This window comes from Rhipicephalus microplus, chromosome 7 (genome assembly GCF_043290135.1).
Source record: "Rhipicephalus microplus isolate Deutch F79 chromosome 7, USDA_Rmic, whole genome shotgun sequence".
NCBI lineage: Eukaryota > Metazoa > Arthropoda > Arachnida > Ixodida > Ixodidae > Rhipicephalus > Rhipicephalus microplus.
The window spans coordinates 21,779,737-21,797,417 of record NC_134706.1 but is presented as its reverse complement, the minus strand read 5'-3'; the positions used below and the strand labels follow the sequence as shown (position 1 = coordinate 21,797,417).

At 45.0% G+C, this 17,681-nt stretch overlaps 2 protein-coding genes across 2 annotated transcripts in view; one reads left to right on the top strand and one right to left on the bottom strand.

The window, feature by feature from the left end:
- Positions 1 to 2,465: 2,465 nt before the first annotated feature.
- LOC119180055 (uncharacterized) lies at positions 2,466 to 4,975 on the bottom strand. The gene is made up of 2 exons (XM_037431189.2): positions 3,741 to 4,975; positions 2,466 to 3,098 (listed from the first exon to the last, which is right to left on the bottom strand). The coding sequence occupies exons 1-2, from the start codon at positions 4,830 to 4,832 to the stop codon at positions 2,604 to 2,606; spliced, it is 1,587 nt and encodes a 528-aa protein (XP_037287086.2). The 5' UTR covers positions 4,833 to 4,975; the 3' UTR covers positions 2,466 to 2,603.
- Positions 4,976 to 5,339: 364 nt separating this feature from the next.
- DNAlig1 (DNA ligase 1) overlaps positions 5,340 to 17,681 on the top strand; it is a 40,274-nt gene continuing 27,932 nt past the window's right edge. Inside the window, exons 1-7 of the mRNA XM_037431191.2 lie at positions 5,340 to 5,477; positions 5,700 to 5,816; positions 6,606 to 6,799; positions 6,952 to 7,074; positions 13,299 to 13,421; positions 14,326 to 14,403; positions 15,650 to 15,872. Of these exons, the coding sequence (XP_037287088.2) occupies positions 5,458 to 5,477; positions 5,700 to 5,816; positions 6,606 to 6,799; positions 6,952 to 7,074; positions 13,299 to 13,421; positions 14,326 to 14,403; positions 15,650 to 15,872 (878 nt within the window). The 5' untranslated portion in view covers positions 5,340 to 5,457. The remainder of the gene's footprint in view (positions 5,478 to 5,699; positions 5,817 to 6,605; positions 6,800 to 6,951; positions 7,075 to 13,298; positions 13,422 to 14,325; positions 14,404 to 15,649; positions 15,873 to 17,681) is intronic.

Genomic DNA, 17,681 nt, shown 5'->3' with positions numbered 1-17,681 from the left:
AGAAGGAGTGGTTGTTACTTCTGGCAGTAGTCAATACACTTGAGTTACAGATTTCATCATGATGGAACTAACTCTATTCACCTCAATCTGCTCAGAAATTAAGGCAACAGTTACGCCAACTCAATTTTTTTTCGTAATAATGGTGTGCAACGGTGGAATTTCGTGCAGAACGTTTTGAACACAATGTGCTTATAAACGAGTGACACCACCAGCTTACTGTCACACTAAAGGTTAATGCAACGAGATATTAATATATAACTATGCGGGGTCGTAAGGCATGCTGCGGTAGTGGGCAATGTCACAGATAGGTGATGGTGCAACCACAGAGTTTCCTATAAGTACACTACAAGAAACTCTGGTGCTCGTTAATATTGAAGCTGCAATGCAAGGTGCATCAGCGGGCATGGAGATGATGGATACAACACGGATTAGTCTGATCTTCATTCTTTCGGTTCCGTTTCGCTTCGCATGGCCTGCAGCCGCTTCATCGCTACAATGAGCAGTTCCACTTTGCCGCCTAAACCTTTTAGGCTCACTGACCTATTTGAATCAGCTCACAAAGTTTAAAATGCTATGTTCTTTTATTGGAAACGAAACCAAGGCACAACAATAAACGAAACCATAAGTGCGTTAGAAGCTTGCGAGCACGAACACTCGGCAAATCCATGTACTACCTATCATTCCCATAGTGGCTGAAGAATTGCAGCACCAGAGTTCCCTCTAGCTCATTTTGGAAAACTCTATGGGTGAAACATTTGACACTTTACCGCATCACAAATCTTAATCAAATATCACAGAAAGTTTCATACCATTACCATGTTCTTTAAGTATGGTGCCTCTTACAGCAATGTCATTGGAATTGAAACCTCATACATGTAAACGCGATTTTTTGCAATGGCCATGTGCAGTCGTCACAGATTGAAACACGAGTTTCAGTATAACAAGTGGTATTTGCAACTGCTCTACATAACTTTGTCATGTTTCTGTGAATGTGGCTGCTAATTGTTTGCTCTGGTGTATTTCTAGTACAAATCACGTTATGATACAAGCTGGTAACAGGGAAATGAAAGTGTGTGTAACAGAAAATGAAAGACACAAGTTATGCTTCAATTTGTGCACTTTAAACACGTCATTGCAAAAGAGCCGACTGTTGTCTGCACTAGCCTGTTTCGTTTTTGCAACAGCGCATTGATTTCACGCAATGTTAGAAGGATGGTACGCTGGTATCATGATCTCGACAAACAACAAATCGTATAATGCATCCAACATGGGACCCAACCAACAATGCAGGGGCATGCACAAGACACCACCCCAGGACTGTGTGCATATTCCTGTCCCACTAGTTTGGTCTTGTCCTGGATCTACTTCACCATTGGCCGCTACGAAAAACCACCAACAAGCTCAACGTGCAAACAGTTTCACAAACGTAACCTAATCAAACCAGCATACAACGAAGCTAAGGAAGGTACAAGGAATGTTATCCGTAGCTTGTAATTGCACAGTAATAATGACACAAATGGAAAGCTGAAATGGATGAAAAATCAAACTTTTGAATAGAGGGAGCAAACCTGCAACCTTCGGATAACATGATCAATGCTTTTGCAGAGCAGTTTCAAAGGCAGTCATTTGCTCATCTACTATATTAAGTGCTAATGTTGTAATCCTGGATGAATGGATTGATATGGCTGTACCCTGTAGATCGGGCGGCGGCTAACGCCACCTAGTCGTAATAAGCACTTAAAAGAACAAAGACTAGATTTGTCTTTTTTTTAAGAGCGGAGTTACGGAGTAGCACATTGCGGTGAAGGATTTAATTTTCACTCGTGCCTTGACTGTAGCCACCAATCAGATAACCTCCTCCTAGTTATTTCTACCCGCTTAAAGCCTATTTTGTCCTCCCTGTCCTTAAACCCGATTGCTTTCAAAAACTCTGCGCTATCATCCTGAACTATGAGGTGAAGCCCTTTTCTGGAAGTGTTAGCCAGCTCCACCTGCAGCCATGATGACAGGTATGAAACACCTTTTCTTGCCAGCTAGTGTCACGAAGCACATGATGTTGCTACGTGCTGGAAGCTGTTCAATGGAACCTTGCACGCTAACCAAGACATTGAGTCCGCCCCAATCATTTCTGCTTCGTTAACTCAGCAATCATGCATCTGTTTTTGGACACATTCACCAGATCACAGCAGACAAACTTACGACCTTATCTTCACTGGCAAGAGTGTTGCGTGCACCATTGCGGAAAATAGGGGAGCAGGAAATAAAGTAGGGGGACTCTTACAAAGCAGGCACAAACACACAGCCCGTGCAAATCCCGGAGAGCACCTTTATTTCACAGCAGTCTTTGAGAGCTTTCAAAAGGCACTTGCAGAATCCCGAGGGGGGGGCGACCGCCACCAAGACTTCCGAGCGCGGCTGTTCGCGTTCCTGATTGCCAGCTCCGTAACTGGCCAGGGTTCTTTCCATTTTTCTTTTTTTTTTGCCTCGTTCGGATGTCCACGTGTCTGGGTCATCCAGCACTGGACCGGGGCCCGAATCTGTTGGCACAGTGACTCTCTGACTCCCCTCTACCCCCTCCTTGAGGAGGTCTCACTCCCGATGCTTCAAATTTCTAAGATCTCTATTGTGTACAGGCTCGGGTCTTCGAATTCGAGTGCGTCCGTTTTGCCGAGGACGAGCATCAACCACTGCTCCAGTTCGCACAAGTCGCCGAACATTTCCTGAACGTGCGACACAGCCGTCGACAGTCTCCTCAACAGATCGCCGACGGCGATTGGCCCGATGTCCAGGGCCCAGCGGTTGAAGTGAGCATCCAACAGGCACGACAGCCAGTCAATCACTTTTTCGATCGGAATTTCATCACGATCGGCCAGGGAGTAACTCTCAAGGACACCGATCAGATAGACAAGCAGGGCAGTAGCTTGTTCGGAGTGCAAGTTGTTGCGAAGGCACTGAACTAGTGTGCCGCACGTGTGCGGGCACCGTAGAAGGCTGTGGAGCGTGGCAATATCAGGGGAGCCAGCAGGGGGTGGTGCACCGGTTTGGAACAGACGTCCCACCAGAGCGACGAGGTCTCGTTCTGGCAATGCATCGGCAACCTGTGTGAGAATAGAATTCACGAGTGAGCTGATGACAAACCATGGCCTTTTGTACTTCTGACCTGGCTATTTCATTAAAGCAATTGACGCTGCTGGTGCTTATGTAACCTGTTACACATCCTTTAATGCCTGCAAATAGGAGTTGGCCATGTCACGGCTTAGTAAAGCATTTCTTGTGGAATGTCTAACAACACAGAAGACTCGAACTGGGTAAGAAAAGCTTCGAAATCATAGAAATTCTCATATAATTGCTGAAAAATTTATGAGCGACCTTAACGCTATAAGGACAACACTCTGTTAAAGTGCCCAGGGAAAGATGCACCGCAGTTTTTCAGAAGAATTCGGTACACGGTGACCTTGTTGTAAAGGTCGCACATCATAAGGAATCTTCTTTTTTTTTTACAAAAAAATGGCGTTGTAGTTTTATTGCAGCATCAAAAACATGTCACTGCATCGAATCAAGCAGACCAACATGCATGCATTAATAGCGAAACAAACACTCCTCATAGTCAACCGAGAGAATACATTTTACCCGCGGAACTAAAAGACAAACACACAGGGCGACATAAGTGAGATGTATTCGCGTTAGAACGAACTAGCCCAAATTTCAGCTTCAACCAGCACTATTTCCCCTAGACTCACCGGCGCTAAGGCCTGCATCACGCCGTTGGGGTCTCCAGTACAGACTTTCGCCGCGACCTCCGACGCCGTTGTCAGCACGCCGCCTCCGGCTCGGGCTCCAAGACCGACGACCTGGCATAGCGTAGGGCGTCCCAGCTTCACCGACACGCACATCACGTTGTTGCTGCCGGCCACACCACCACCGGAGACAACAAAGCACGCCAGGTCCTTTCTGATGAGCGCCCACTGCTTGACCGCCGTCGCCTGCTGCCCTTCCAAAGTCCTGGACGCCTCCGTCGTGCCGAACCTGACGTTCCAAACGAGAACACTGTCTCCAAGGCCTACGAGTACCCGGCTATCGTCCAAAGCCGCGATAAACGGTTTGCGATGACCGCCTAACGGCAGCTTACGGCCTTGCAACGACCCGTCTTCACCTAAGCTGAGTAGATCGCCATTGAAAAGGCAAACGGAGGCTTTGTCGCGTTTCGGGATCGAACTCTCCGATATCTGTTCAATTTCTGCGTCTCCGACGCGAAATAGACGACACTTGTAAGACGCCGAGGCCTTTGCGGAGACGACAAGCAGCAACGTCGGCAATCCGTTGCGGCCGCCTTCCGCGGCCGCTTTCACGCTCACCAGTTCTTCGTCGTCTCCGCATATCCGGGACTTTTTGGAACGAAAACGTTTGCCCGGCGAGCCCTGAAGTTCAGTTAGGGTCGCACAGACTCCGCTGTCGAGCACGATCAGAGGTTCACCGCCTGTTCGGTGCAGAACCGCGAAGACATGGTCTCGGACGGAGACACGCTCACGTGTTGACTCCGCGCCGGCGTCATCTTGGGCCGGCAGGATCAGCACGCTGTCGCGGCTAGCGGCCACGTAGCGGGCTCGTAGCGCGTCGTAAACCACGGGGCACGTAAAAGGTTCGGCGTGCGACGTGTGCCACGTCCTGATATTGAAGGGACGCCCTTCCAGTTCAACCAGCGATGCCGACAGCTGGCCGTGGGTCACGATCACGGACGACGACTCCGGGGGACCCGGCTGCACGCAAAAGCCACCGCGGAACACTTCGTTCGTCACCGTGGCGAGCACGAACGGTTCGCCGATCGAAGTCATCTTGGACTCAGCGGCCTGCGGGCATGCCGGCGCAGCGAGGGCTCTACAAATCGGGTTATTTTTTTCACGTTTTTTTCAAACGTGCATCACAAGCAAAACGTGACAAGAGGACAATCCCATGCGCGCCGCCATGTTTAAGAGAAACCTTTGTTGCCAACTCACATTTGCGGCCTGTAGAAGTGTTATGGTGTGTTATGGGGTGCTTAAAACTCAACACGACATAGTGGATTTAGACTGTTTAGTGTACACAAACACAGGCTCAAATATGTTTATATTTGCACGTTCTATTACGCTATGAGCATTTCGTGATAAGCAAAGCAAGTTAAGAAAATTTTGTTCGAATGCAATCGTACAACTTTTAACTTGTTTGCTTTCCCAAAAAGACAAAAAAATTGTTTTGAAACTGCACAAAATATTTGTATGACACGGCAACGAAGTCAAAGTATAACTAATGACTTTTCTAAAATTAATATTTAGAAAAAATATATAAGCAGTTGTATCCTTAGTGTCACGTGACTTTTTTGGCGCGCTCTCGGTAGCTTTGGCGCAGTTTGCTTGATGGGTGCCCGTGTCTTAAGTTTCTTGTGACGATTAGGTGGCGAAGACAAAATATCTTTCTAACGACATGTCTCAGAAGAAGATATCGTAAGTAGAGTCGCGTCCGATCGATGCGCGCCGAAGCGGACAGCTTCGGCTCGCTCGATTTTCGGGCCTGAAAAACAAAAAAATGGGCGCGACCGTGCGCGCTCTTTGGATGTGCTCGTCGCGAGCTACTGGCTTTTGGCGCTGTATCGTGGTCTCCGCTTGCAGCGAGTCACTGATTAACGGCTGCGATCGCCACGGTCTGGCCGTTTGTTCCTCCCGCAGATCGTTCTTCAAGACGTCGACGGCTTCGAAAGTCGTGAAGGAAGAACCGCCTAAGGCCGTGAAGGAAGAACCTCCCGCGGCTGATGCTACATCGTCACCCGAGAAAGATGTCAACGGGTGAGCGATGGTCGTTAGACGAAGTTGACGCAGAGACCGCGCCGCTGAGCGTCGAAATTTCCGCAGTTTCAAGCTGCCGGATGTCTTGTTTACAAACTTTGCCCCGCTATGCTACTTCACACTCGCCACGCTCATGATTAAAACACAAATGAGCTTGACGAAACATGTTACGCGCTACGAAGGACACGGGCGAAGAAAGTGGGAACGGATTTTCTTTGCCGCTTGTGGTTTCACAATCGGTAAACACAATCACAACTGGCAGTAACGCGGTTAAACATTAGTGCAGTAAAATAAGCGAGAAACATCGCAGAAAACAAAAGATTTATTTCGGCCAAGCATTTTTTTTTCTGAAAACGTATTTGCCGATTTCATTTGATGCCCATTACATGTATTGGTGCCCCAGGTGCTTGTTCACACCAATTCATTCACAGTATTAGTTAAGACGTAAATGACTGCAAAATATAGTTAGACACTATATTAATCAGGCCTAGCAGACAATCATGCCAAGGAAACTATAGGGGATAATATTAGAAGTAATTGTAATGTAAATGTGAAAAAAAGTGGATGACCAGATAACCTGCCGTGGGCAGGAACCGCACCTGTGACCTTCGAATAATGCGTCCGACACTTTGTCAGCTGAGCCACAACGGCTCTTGGTAATTTCGGGAAACTATGGTTGCAGGCACTGGACGAGCATCGCATCCTTGCTAAAATTATTCGTCTCGTTTTTAATTTCCCGTTAAAGACAGCATCGATAAGACTTTACTGTTTCACCTTTTTTTTGTGCAGTCACGACGCATCCCCCGTGAAGGCACCGACAAGGAGGCGCATCCGCATGATCACCGACAGCGATGAGGAAGAGGAGACGGACCAGAAGAAAGCGGTGCCGGAGAAAAACGAGGAGCTGGCCATTCGGTCAAGCAGCAAGTCTTCGTTGCCGCCTGCCAAGTCTGAGGAACCGGTCAGGGGGAAGCGGAGAACAGGTATGGCTGAGAATGGCGAAAATACTTGTTCCTGAACTCTGTAGAATGCTTCAGCTTTTCGTTTAAAGGGACACTAAAAAGAAACAATGATTTGGTTTAGGTTGACAAATTGTACTCTGAGAACACTAATGCCATGTTTCATTATTATAAAGAGGAGATGAACCAGAGGAAAGCGGTGCCGGACAGAAATGAGGAGCTGGCTATTCCATCAAGCAGCAAGGCTTCGCCGCCACCTGTAGAGTCCGAGGAACCAATCGCCGCGAAGCGGAAAACAGGTACGGCCGAGAATGGCTGAAATATTTGTTCCTGAAGCCTGAAGGATGCTTCAGCTTTTCCTTTAGAGAGACACCAAAGAAAAACAGTGACTTGGTTTAGATTGACAAGTTGCACTCGGAGAACACTATTGCCATGTCCGACTGTTGTAAGCTCCTTATTAGCCTTGTAAGGTTGGGGATTGGAATTCCTTGCCAAATGGAACATTCAGCTCTCATGACCTTGTTAGTGATTTTCAGGGCCATGCTTTCAGAGCACCCTTAGTTCTTACCGCTTCTACTTTCCTTGTTTACATATGTCTTGATGGCCCTATATATAAAATTGTTGTCCTACTAATTTTCACGGTTCGTTTTGTCTTGTGTTTCCCTGTTGCGTTGCTTGTATATGTAGTTTTGCATTGTATGTGAAGCCCATGCTCGTTCAGCCGAAATGTGGGTTTGAAGTATTTCAAATGAAAAAAAAATGAAGGTTGAAGTTCTATTTAAAAAAATTTTGCGCCTTAACATCCGCGCGTGACGTCAAAAATGTCGGCCTGTATTTTTCGTATTTTTGGGACATTGGCTCGATGAAAGTTTTCCGAAGCTTAGTATGCTAGGTCTATAGCGCCCACAGAGGACGATGAACATTTTTATAGATTAAGAGCTACGAGGGACCCAGTAGACGACTTCAAGATCTCTGACATCTTGGTGTATGGTTCGGGAATCTCGAAGTGCCGTCGCGAGTCGTATTTTCTTTTCGCACGCTTTCTTGCTTACGAAGTGTCATGTCGTGGTAAGAGTGATGTTTTAAGGCTTGGTAAATTGTATTATATCATACGTGTAAAATCGTTTATCTTTTTGGTGTTCCTTTAACAGCAGATATCAAAAGCGTAACCACTCCCCATCTGCATTAGCTTCTTAATCGTTAGGAATGATACTAGAAGGAAATTAATGCCTGCGCAAGCAGAACAGCTGTTTCTAACTACCCCAGTGCAACTACGTTTTTGAGGTACCATTAAGTCATAATTGACAGCATTGCTTAAGAACCCGCAACTTATTCATCATCAGCCTGACTCTGCCCACTGCGGAGCAAGGGCCTCTCCCATGATTCGCCAATGAACCCGGTCTTGTGCTTTCGGCTGCCACGTTATAGCTGCGAACTTTTCAAATCTTGTCGGCCCACCTAACTTTCTGTCTCCCCATCGTGCGTTTGGCTTCTCTGGGAACCATTCAGTTACCATTAATGACCAGCGGTTATCCTGCCTACGTGCTTTGTGCCCAACCCATGTTAATTTCTTCTTCTTGATTTCAACTATGATATCTTTAACCCCGGTTTGTTCTCTGACCCACTCTGCTCTCTTCTTGTCTCTTAAGATTACAGCTATCATTTTCCTTTCCATCGCTCGCTGCGCTGTCCTCAATTTAAGCTTAACCCTCTTTGTAAGCCTTCAGGTTTCCACTTTGTAGGTGAAATGTAATATAACCAAGAACAATGTAATATTCCCTGTTACTATAATCACACTGCTGGCATAACAGCCGCGAAATCTAACATTTGCCCGCAATCTTTTTAACAGCGACTCAAAATTTTGGAAGCTTCAACTCATTTCATAAAATATACCACCGTAGCATCCTTCACGCCACATTTGAGCAGCGCACTCTGTGTCCCATTATTTTCTAAAATAGCACAGGAAAAATATATGGACATAGCGAAAAGAAAACACTGGCGCTAACTTTCAACACTGACATTGTTATCTTCTTGCTGTGTCCATGTGTATTCTTGCACCGTTTTACAATGCAATTACCAAATAGCTCGGCTTTCTGCCCTACTACAGACCATTGCTTTGGTTATTGCTGTTGGTGTTCCATTTTGTAAAATCGCACCACACACAGCGAACCAGTGGAATCCAACTCCCTACCGATCACGTGGTGGTAATCATCGTTTTCGTGAAGAAGTAGCGATCATTGCACGGGTAGTCTGTTGGAAATTTGTTCATTGTGTCTGTTACTCACTGTGTTTTGTTAGTGTTTTATTCCTTCTCCTCTGCAATGCTCTTGGCCTTGCGGTAAACAAATAAATAATTTCTTGAAACTCATCTACATCGAAGATCAAGCAAAAGGCAAAAATATATGCCCTTAGTTTTGAATGATTTTGCATATCTAGTCACATTTATTGTATAATATTAAAAACTGTAGTCATAATACTGATTTTGTCCTGTTTGGCTGCCAATTTGGCGATAAAGCTAAATGCTGTGGCTACTTTTGACTTGAATTCTGGCTCCTTATCGACGGCAATCCTGTGCCTACTTCTCGTCCCCCGAGGCAGTCAGTCGCCAATGGTGTCGCTTGTTGAACTGTATGCCTCGTTGCTTCAACTACCAGTTATGGTTTTATCGCCACTTTAAAGAATCCGAGACGCACGAAGCCAACAAGAAGGCGTGCGTAACGCAGAAGCTTTTTGAATAATACATTTGGAAGCTGGACAAGAAGTTTGAGTGGCAAGGATGCAAAGATTGAATGATTGTCTACAATTGCGCTGCACATGGCCACATCGAGGACCTGAAAGCCATGCAAGTAGAATTTTCGCCGTCAAACACGACGTCACTACTAATTACTTGGCCCATGGACCTAGGAACTATTTGGACTCTCAAGCAGCTCTGTCGGTCACGCGTGCTTAGTTGCATGGTCTTATGTGTGGACAGTTGCAAAAGCTGCGCCGTTCACTCGCTGTCTGCTCTCGGCATTCTTTCAGACGCCGGAAGGCGGTTTCGGAGAAAACAATCTCCAAAAGTTTCCACCATGCATTTCGCCGTCAAACGTGAGGTGCCCACATCGTCTAATGATAACAGTAGCCAATCCGATTAACACTGTTCATCTACCGACCTTATTGAACATTTCCGGGCTGCAGGCACCACTCCCATGGAAGCGATGCTGGAGGAGTTCGCTCGCGTCGACGACAAAATCGAGCCCTGTGCCAAGCTTACTGACGATGAAGTAGTTCTCCAAGTGCTGGAAGATGGTGATGCGAACTCTGACAACGAGAAGCCGGAGACTGCGTTGCCTGCTAGAGCCAAACTAGCGCGAGCCCTCATGGTGCTCTCTACTATTTACAGCGGGAACGTCACCCTCGCTGACGTGAAAGCTGACATATTGGTACGGCAACGTTACGCCTCACAGAAACATATTCAACAGGTCTTCAAGCCGCTCGGTTAATATCGGTTAATAAAATGACCTTTATTGCGTGAATTTGCTTTTTCAGACTGTCTGAATTTTTGTACTTTTTTTTTGGCCACTTGAGGGTCAAAAAGATCGGTCAGCGAGTGTATTTCGATATTTCTTTCGAGCATGCTTCTATTTTGTTACCTTTAATGGTTGCCGCAAGAAGAATTTTCGGTTGTAGATTTAATATGTCAAATGAAAGGCAGATCCTTCAAGAAACTGGAATATCTACTGCTAAGGGCGAGCGCACCCTGAGAAAGTACCCACAGTAAGTTTCTACAAGCTAGTCTCGGTTCCTGCTGTACCTGTATGTCACAAGACAGTCTGAGCCCCGTGGCACATGCTGGTGGAAGTTGTTGTGACATTTTGAGGACCATTCCGCAGCATGGATCTGTTTGTAACACAGAAGTGGGACGTTTTGGTGACGTGAAAGCGGCCATTTGTAACATTCGTTGTCTGCTGTCGTTGCATTCAGCCCCACTGTTGCATGAAGTTAAGAGAATTAGTATCGTAGCTTGTCGCCAAGCTGGTGTCAAGGTCAGTAGGTGCGTCAGAGGAAAATTGATTTTGATATCAGAATAAAATATCTTAGCATTTTCTTATCTTCAAACTTACTCAGAACTGCCTCCGTATACAGGAAACTAGTTTAAAAGCTGCTTGTGGGCGTGTTCGTAAGTCATGAACGGCGTATGGCGGCGCACACTTGGTTACACAACGAACGCGCACACGAAGGGACCACACAAGTTTCGCAGCGCTTGTGTTGTCCCTTTGTGTGTGCGTTCATTGGGCAACCGGTTGTGTTGTGCCATATGCTGTAGAGAAACACGTACTATTGCAGAGTAAGCTTGCCTTCAGAAATAATATCGGTACCCCTCTATCGACCAGCGGTTACCTCGCCTTCGTGCTACATGCCTGTTTCTTCTTGATGTTTATTGAGATGCCCTTAACACATCTATGTACCCCGACCTACTCCGCTCTCATCTTATTGAAAATTAAATTTTTCTTTACATGCATAGTTTCCCATTCTGCTTTTCTATTCTTTCATACTTATATAGCGCTAGTACCTTCTCCTGCAATTGACTCCTATGGTTTTGTAGTGGGCTCGTGGGAATGGTAAATTACTACCGTAATTACTCGAATGTAACGCGCACCTTTTTCCCAATTAAGCGAGTTCATAACTCACATGCGCGTTAGAATCGAGTACGAACAAAAAAATTACGGTCAATCTATTGTCATCGGCAAAACCAAAATGACCGCCCCCTACGTGCGTCGGCATGGCGCGTCGGCCATTTCTGCCTATGTGTTTCTTATGTGGGGCACTTCGTACGTGTGCTGAGGAGTTCGTCAGCTAGTAGTGCATTAGCATCGACAGCGTGGAAGGGCCGACTCCAAAAACTCGCGTGCACCACGATGCCGTTTTTAAAAGAAAAGTCATCGTGTGTGCAGAAACGGACGGAAATCGGGCCGCATCGCGGTCGTTCGGAGTTCCCGAAACGCGTGTGCGGGACCGGCGGAAACAAAAGCAGAAGATTGTCGACAGCAAAGCTTCACGCAAAGGCTTCAGTGGACCACAGCAGGGTCGGTTTCCGCAAATTAAAGAGCTGCTCGGCGAGTATGTGCTTGAGCAGCGAGCGGCACAGCGGCCCGTGACGACAGAACTGCTCCAAGTGCGGGCTATGCAATTAGTCTTAGAAAAAGGTCTAATGCGGAGCCAGTTTAAAGCGAGCAGGTGCTGGCTAACTAGCTTTATAAAGAGGAACGGCTTTTCTCTCCGAAGGGGAACGTGCATATGCGAAAAGTTTTGCGGAGGAGTACAATGAAAAGCTTCACAGTTTTCAGAGGTTCGTCCTAAACTTGCGGCGCAACAACGACTACCTGCTTGGGCAAATCGGGAATGCCGATCAGACGCCTCTTTACTTCGACATGCCTGGCACCACAACCGTCGGAAAGAAGGGGGCGAAGCAAGTTCGCGTGCTGACATCGGTCCACGGTAAAACTACAGTGACGGCAATGCTCTGTTACACGTCAGATGGGCACAAGCTTTGCCCGTACCTCATATTTAAATGAAAGACGCTCCCGAAAGGAGTCGTTTTTTCGAGTGGTGTGATCGTGCGGGCCAGCGAGAAAAATGGGTGCGCGTTGCAATCGATGTCTTACGTTGTTTTTTTGTTTTTTCTCGGTGGAAATCGGGTGCGCGTTACAATCGAGGGCGTGGTAGAATCGAGTAAATACGATATATGCTCAAAGTGAATAGTGATTTGGTCGGATAATTTTGAATCAAATTCAAATAGTATAAACCACACACCATACAGGAAAATTACCATATTTCTCTTGACCCGACCAACCTGCTCAATGTACTAAAATTGAAGTAAAGCATGTGTAAATGCAATTGTTGTTTGTTCAAAGAAAGCGGAAGCAACTTTGAATCCTAGCAAGATTAGGCTTTCAGCAGAATGTAAGTGATAACCTGTAAAATATGTCACATTTAACATTTATTGTATTTAGAGAATATGAGCCTTTGTAACGAGCTTGTAAACTTTAAAAATGATGAATCGATGTGAGGGTAATTTGCTAATTTAAGCTTCTAGTGGGGTTTTACATTAGTTCAGATTTTGACGATATAGCAATCCTTGGCAGCAGCGAAAGCACCTTTACAGGGGATTTGCATGTGGACTAGTATGCACTTACTCGCTTATTCCAAATACTTGAAAATTTTCAATAATTTAAAGTTGAATCTAAGCATATTTGAATATTGTAATATTTATTCTAGTATTTTAAGTGCCCAAATATTCACACTGGCTAAACCTCAATATAAGAAAGTTGCATCTGCTATCAAAAGATGTTATATCAGAAAATTTGTTATATGTATACCATTATTTGTTACAGCGGATCTATAGCAAAAACATTGGTCACTTGCTTTGTTATAACCGATAATTCATTATTTCCGAATTTGCTATATTGAGGTTTGAGTGTATTTATTAGAGTAAATAAACTTTTGTTGTTTCTCTTGTGCATTTCTTCCTTTACTGCAGCTCGTAAGTCAGCCAAGCGAAGCCCTGAGCCCAATCAATTGTCGACCGAGTCGGACGCCAAGCGAGTGAAAACTGAGCCGACTTCAGAGAAAGAGCCGTCGTCACAACCATCTTCTCCAGCAGGTGCGTGAGAAGGGAAATTCATCAGCAAATACTACTGTCTTTCATTATTTTATTCCTCATATTTCTTTAAACTGTTGTACACATATGTCTCAGTGCACGGAGAAATTAATGTTTGAGGAGACAAATTTTTTGGTCCACGCATGAACAGCATGTGTAGGCAGCCCACTATCATATTAGTCTACAAGGGCTTGACTGCAGTGGGTGTGGTAGTAATTATGTAAATGACTAGTCCTGCCCTAATATATACCGCACTCTTCGCCAAAATGTTACGAGGAGAAAGGCGTCTGAGGATGTATTTACTATGGATTTACAGGCGAGTGTACAAGATGGAGATCAGTCTGCACGAGATATCAAACATCATCTTCTTTCCTATCGAGTTCATCAGTGGCGCCCCGTAGCAATGTGTTATATAAGCAGAGGCCACAAATAAAGAAGGGCATTTAAAACGCGACTCTGCTGCGTATGGTGTCTCTTGCGAAGTGCTACGCTGACTAGGGAATTACCCTTACCAGCAGAGCGTCTCAACAGCGACCTCTTAAATGTATCAAGCCAACCAGCCTTGATAGTCCTTCTTTTAGCTCAGTATACCGTACTTGCTCAAATCTTAGGTGTCCTTCAATTTAATTGGCACAAAAGTTTTGCAGTTTTAAACTGAAGGTGCATTTGTATGTGTTCTTACCAGATTAAAGAAAATAAACATGACATGCTACTGTGCTGACCACTAGAAGCAAGAGGAAGACAGTCACAGGTTGCATTCATGGAATGGGAAATTTCATGGCAGTTTGTTCTGTGATCTCGTTTTGCTGGCTTTAGCATAACTTCTGTATGCACTTTGATCAATGAAAACTTCTAAGCACATAGAAATCTAATCATGGGCCAATGCATGAATCCTTCTGGTTTTCAGAGAACAAGAAAGTCAAAACTGAACCACCTGCTTCGCCTAAACAGGAGGAGATGGAGACAGACTCCAAACCTGAATCAGGCAAGTATCGCATTATTAATGTACAGTTGGGACGAATGAAATGCGGACAAGAAATCGCAGAAGCGGAACAGCTTCAGTAACAGGCAGCTATAGTGCGCAACCCAGCATTTGTAAATAACATTGTTGCTGACGGTCTCTTGGGCCTCTTCTGCTACCGTATTTACTCGAATGTAACGCAACCTTTTTTTCACTGACTTTTGCTACCTTATTTCAACCCTTGTGTTACAATTGAATACTTAAATTTAAGTTGTCTAAAAGTGCAAATATGCATGCATTTTTTAATATTTGTTTAATCTTTTTCATCTTAGACATGCGTTACAATCGTGGCCACATTACGATCGATATATAAGGCAACTGGAATGCGGAATCATGCCGACATGTGTATTAAGGGGGAAACCAAATATGATTATGTTTTTTTATGCCTAACTTGTTTTGCATTAATGGTTCATAATTGTGCATAGTCGAGTCAAGAATACAAAGTGATGAAGCTGCCCCTTTTTTTTTAACGATTATTTCAAGCCATTCTTAACGAAATGTTCTGTATGTATTCCAATAATTTCGAATCTGGTTTGTAATCTTGTTATTTAAATTTAATGAAGTTATGTGTAATCTGCTTTTGAAGGACTCTGGGCGTGTCTACTTACAAAAAGACAGAAATTTAATATAATGAACCTATATTAGTTCTTATCAGATGCAACTTGGTTGCAGTGTATGAAATCTTGACTTATTAAAGAAGGAAGATTTGCTTAAAGGGCTCTTTCCTCTGTTAAACATAATCAAACGAATTTAATCAGAATTTAGACCAAAGAAAGCATAGGAGACAATAATTCAACTATATTATGACGTAAATTGAAATGAATTGAAGTGGACAAAAATTTGCCTGATCCATCGGCAAGGTTTGAATTCCCAACTTTTTTTGAAGGCTCTGGGTTTAGGGCACGATAACGGTGGTGTTTCATTTACTATGTTTCATTTTAATTTACACCATAATTGCTACACTAAAGTTGGAACTCACAGATAATGTCCCCTCTATGCTTTTCTTGGCGTAAATGTCTGTTGGATTGATTTGGTACTTGTGTTTTTATTTACAAAATATATTGTACATAATAAACTTGTATTAGTACGTTTCAGACACAAATTCGTTGTAGTACGTATAAGAAATCTTGAGTTGCCTATTATATGACAGACAGCTCCAAAGTATGGTTGTGCAATGCCCATTCTTTATTGCAATTGCTTTGTGTTCTAGATGAAAAAGTTGAGGTGAAGAAAGAAAGAGGAAGGAAAGAAAAAGGAGAGAAAGAAGAGAAGGGCAAGAAAAAAAATGTGGACAACAAAAAAGCAACAAAAGCCTCGCCTCCAGTGAAGAAGGAAGTTAAGGAAGAGAAGCCATCTGCGATGTCCAAGTCATCGCCACCGAAGGACGAGAAAGCTAAGGAAAAACCGAAGGCCGAGAAGAAGCTCCAAAATTTGTGAGTGCTGCTTTGGTGCTGCTGCTTCCTACAAAGAGTTACCGTATTTACTCGATTCTACCGCGCCCTCGATTGTAACGCGCACCCGATTTCCACAGCGGGGGAAAAAAAAAAAAAAAAAAAAAAAACGTAAGACATCGATTGCAACGCGCACCCATTTTTCTCGCTGGCCCACACGATCACACCACTCGAAAAAACAACTCCTTTCGGGAGCGTCTTCCATTTAAATATGAGGTACGGGCAAAGCTTGTGCCCATCTGACGTGTAACAGAGCATTGCCGTCACTGTAGTTTTACCGTGGACTGATGTCAGCACGCGAACTTGCTTCGCCCCCTTCTTCTCGACGGCTGTGGTGCCAGGCATGTCGAAGTAAAGAGGCGTCTGATCAGCATTCCCGATTTGCCCAAGCAGGTAGCCGTTGTTGCGCTGCAAGTTTAGGACGAACCTCTGAAAACTGTGAAGCTTTTCATTGTACTCCTCCGCAAAACTTTTCGCATATGCACGTTCCCCTTCGGAGAGAAAAGCCGTTCCTCTTTATAAAGCTAGTTAGCCAGCACCTGCTCGCTTTAAACTGGCTCCGCATTAGACCTTTTTCTAAGACTAATTGCATAGCCCGCACTTGGAGCAGTTCTGTCGTCACGGGCCGCTGTGCCGCTCGCTGCTCAAGCACATACTCGCCGAGCAGCTCTTTAATTTGCGGAAACCGACCCTGCTGTGGTCCACTGAAGCCTTTACGTGAAGCTTTGCTGTCGACAATCTTCTGCTTTTGTTTCCGCCGGTCCCGCACGCACGTTTCGGGAACTCCGAACGACCGCGATGCGGCCCGATTTCCGACCGTTTCTGCACACGCGATGACTTTTCTTTTAAAAGCGGCATCGTGGTGCACTCGAGTTTTTGGAGTCGGCCCTTCCACGCCGTCGATGCTAATGCACTACTAGATGACGAAATTCTCAGCACACGTACGAAGTGCCGCACATGAGAAACACATAGGCAGAAATGGCCGACGCGCCATGCCGACGCACGTAGGGGGCGGCCATTTTGGATTTGCCGATGGCAATAGATTTACCGTAATTTTTTCGTTCGTACTCGATTCTAACGCGCATGCGATTTATAAACTCGCTTAACCGGAAAAAAGGTGCGCGTTAGATTCGAGTAATTACGGTACATTATTTAAAGTGGTAATGAAATTCTTTCCTTTGATGTGGTTTCAAATGGGTTGGTAGGAACGACCGGTTTGCTGATCGCAGTTTACTTATTGTAATAGGGACATGTCGCCTGACCTTTACTTAGCGTCATATTTGTTTTTAGTTTTTTGCACTGTTAGTACGTTACTCCTGCCCAATTTTCTTGCTTGTCAAAGTTCTAGCTGAAGGTGCTGCTTCGGGCACGTAGACATACCTGCCAAGTCTCCTGGATTGGCCGGGAGACTCCCGGATTTGGACCGTTTTTTTTGTTTGTACAATCGTCATGAAACTCTCCCGGAAATCAAAATTTTTGTGCGTGATCCGGCTGCCTTGACAAAAAAAGCAGCTCAATCCGCTCCAGGCTTTTCGAACTTACCCCATTTTATTATGTGTAAGAGGCGTTCATCTAAACGTACAGTAGAATCTCAGTGATGCGAAACCGCGGCAGATACGAATTCGTTAATTTCCTCAGCGAAATTCCGCTATGTTTATTGGGCCTAAATTGTAATGTTCCAAACACATTTCCTATCGTGGCAGGTGATATGAACTTTAGTACGAAAATCGCCGAACGAAGGCCGAGAGCAACGTACGCGAAGCTTCGGAAGTACGTGTGTGACCGGCGCAC

Bases quoted from the DNA above. Each gene is read 5' to 3' on its own strand.
- LOC119180055 (XM_037431189.2), bottom strand. From the start codon at position 4,832: ATGACTTCGATCGGCGAACCGTTCGTGCTCGCCACGGTGACGAACGAA. The intron at 3,099-3,740 runs GTGAGTCTAGGG...ATTCTCACACAG, and splicing joins TGATGCAGGCCTTAGCGCCG to GTTGCCGATGCATTGCCAGA.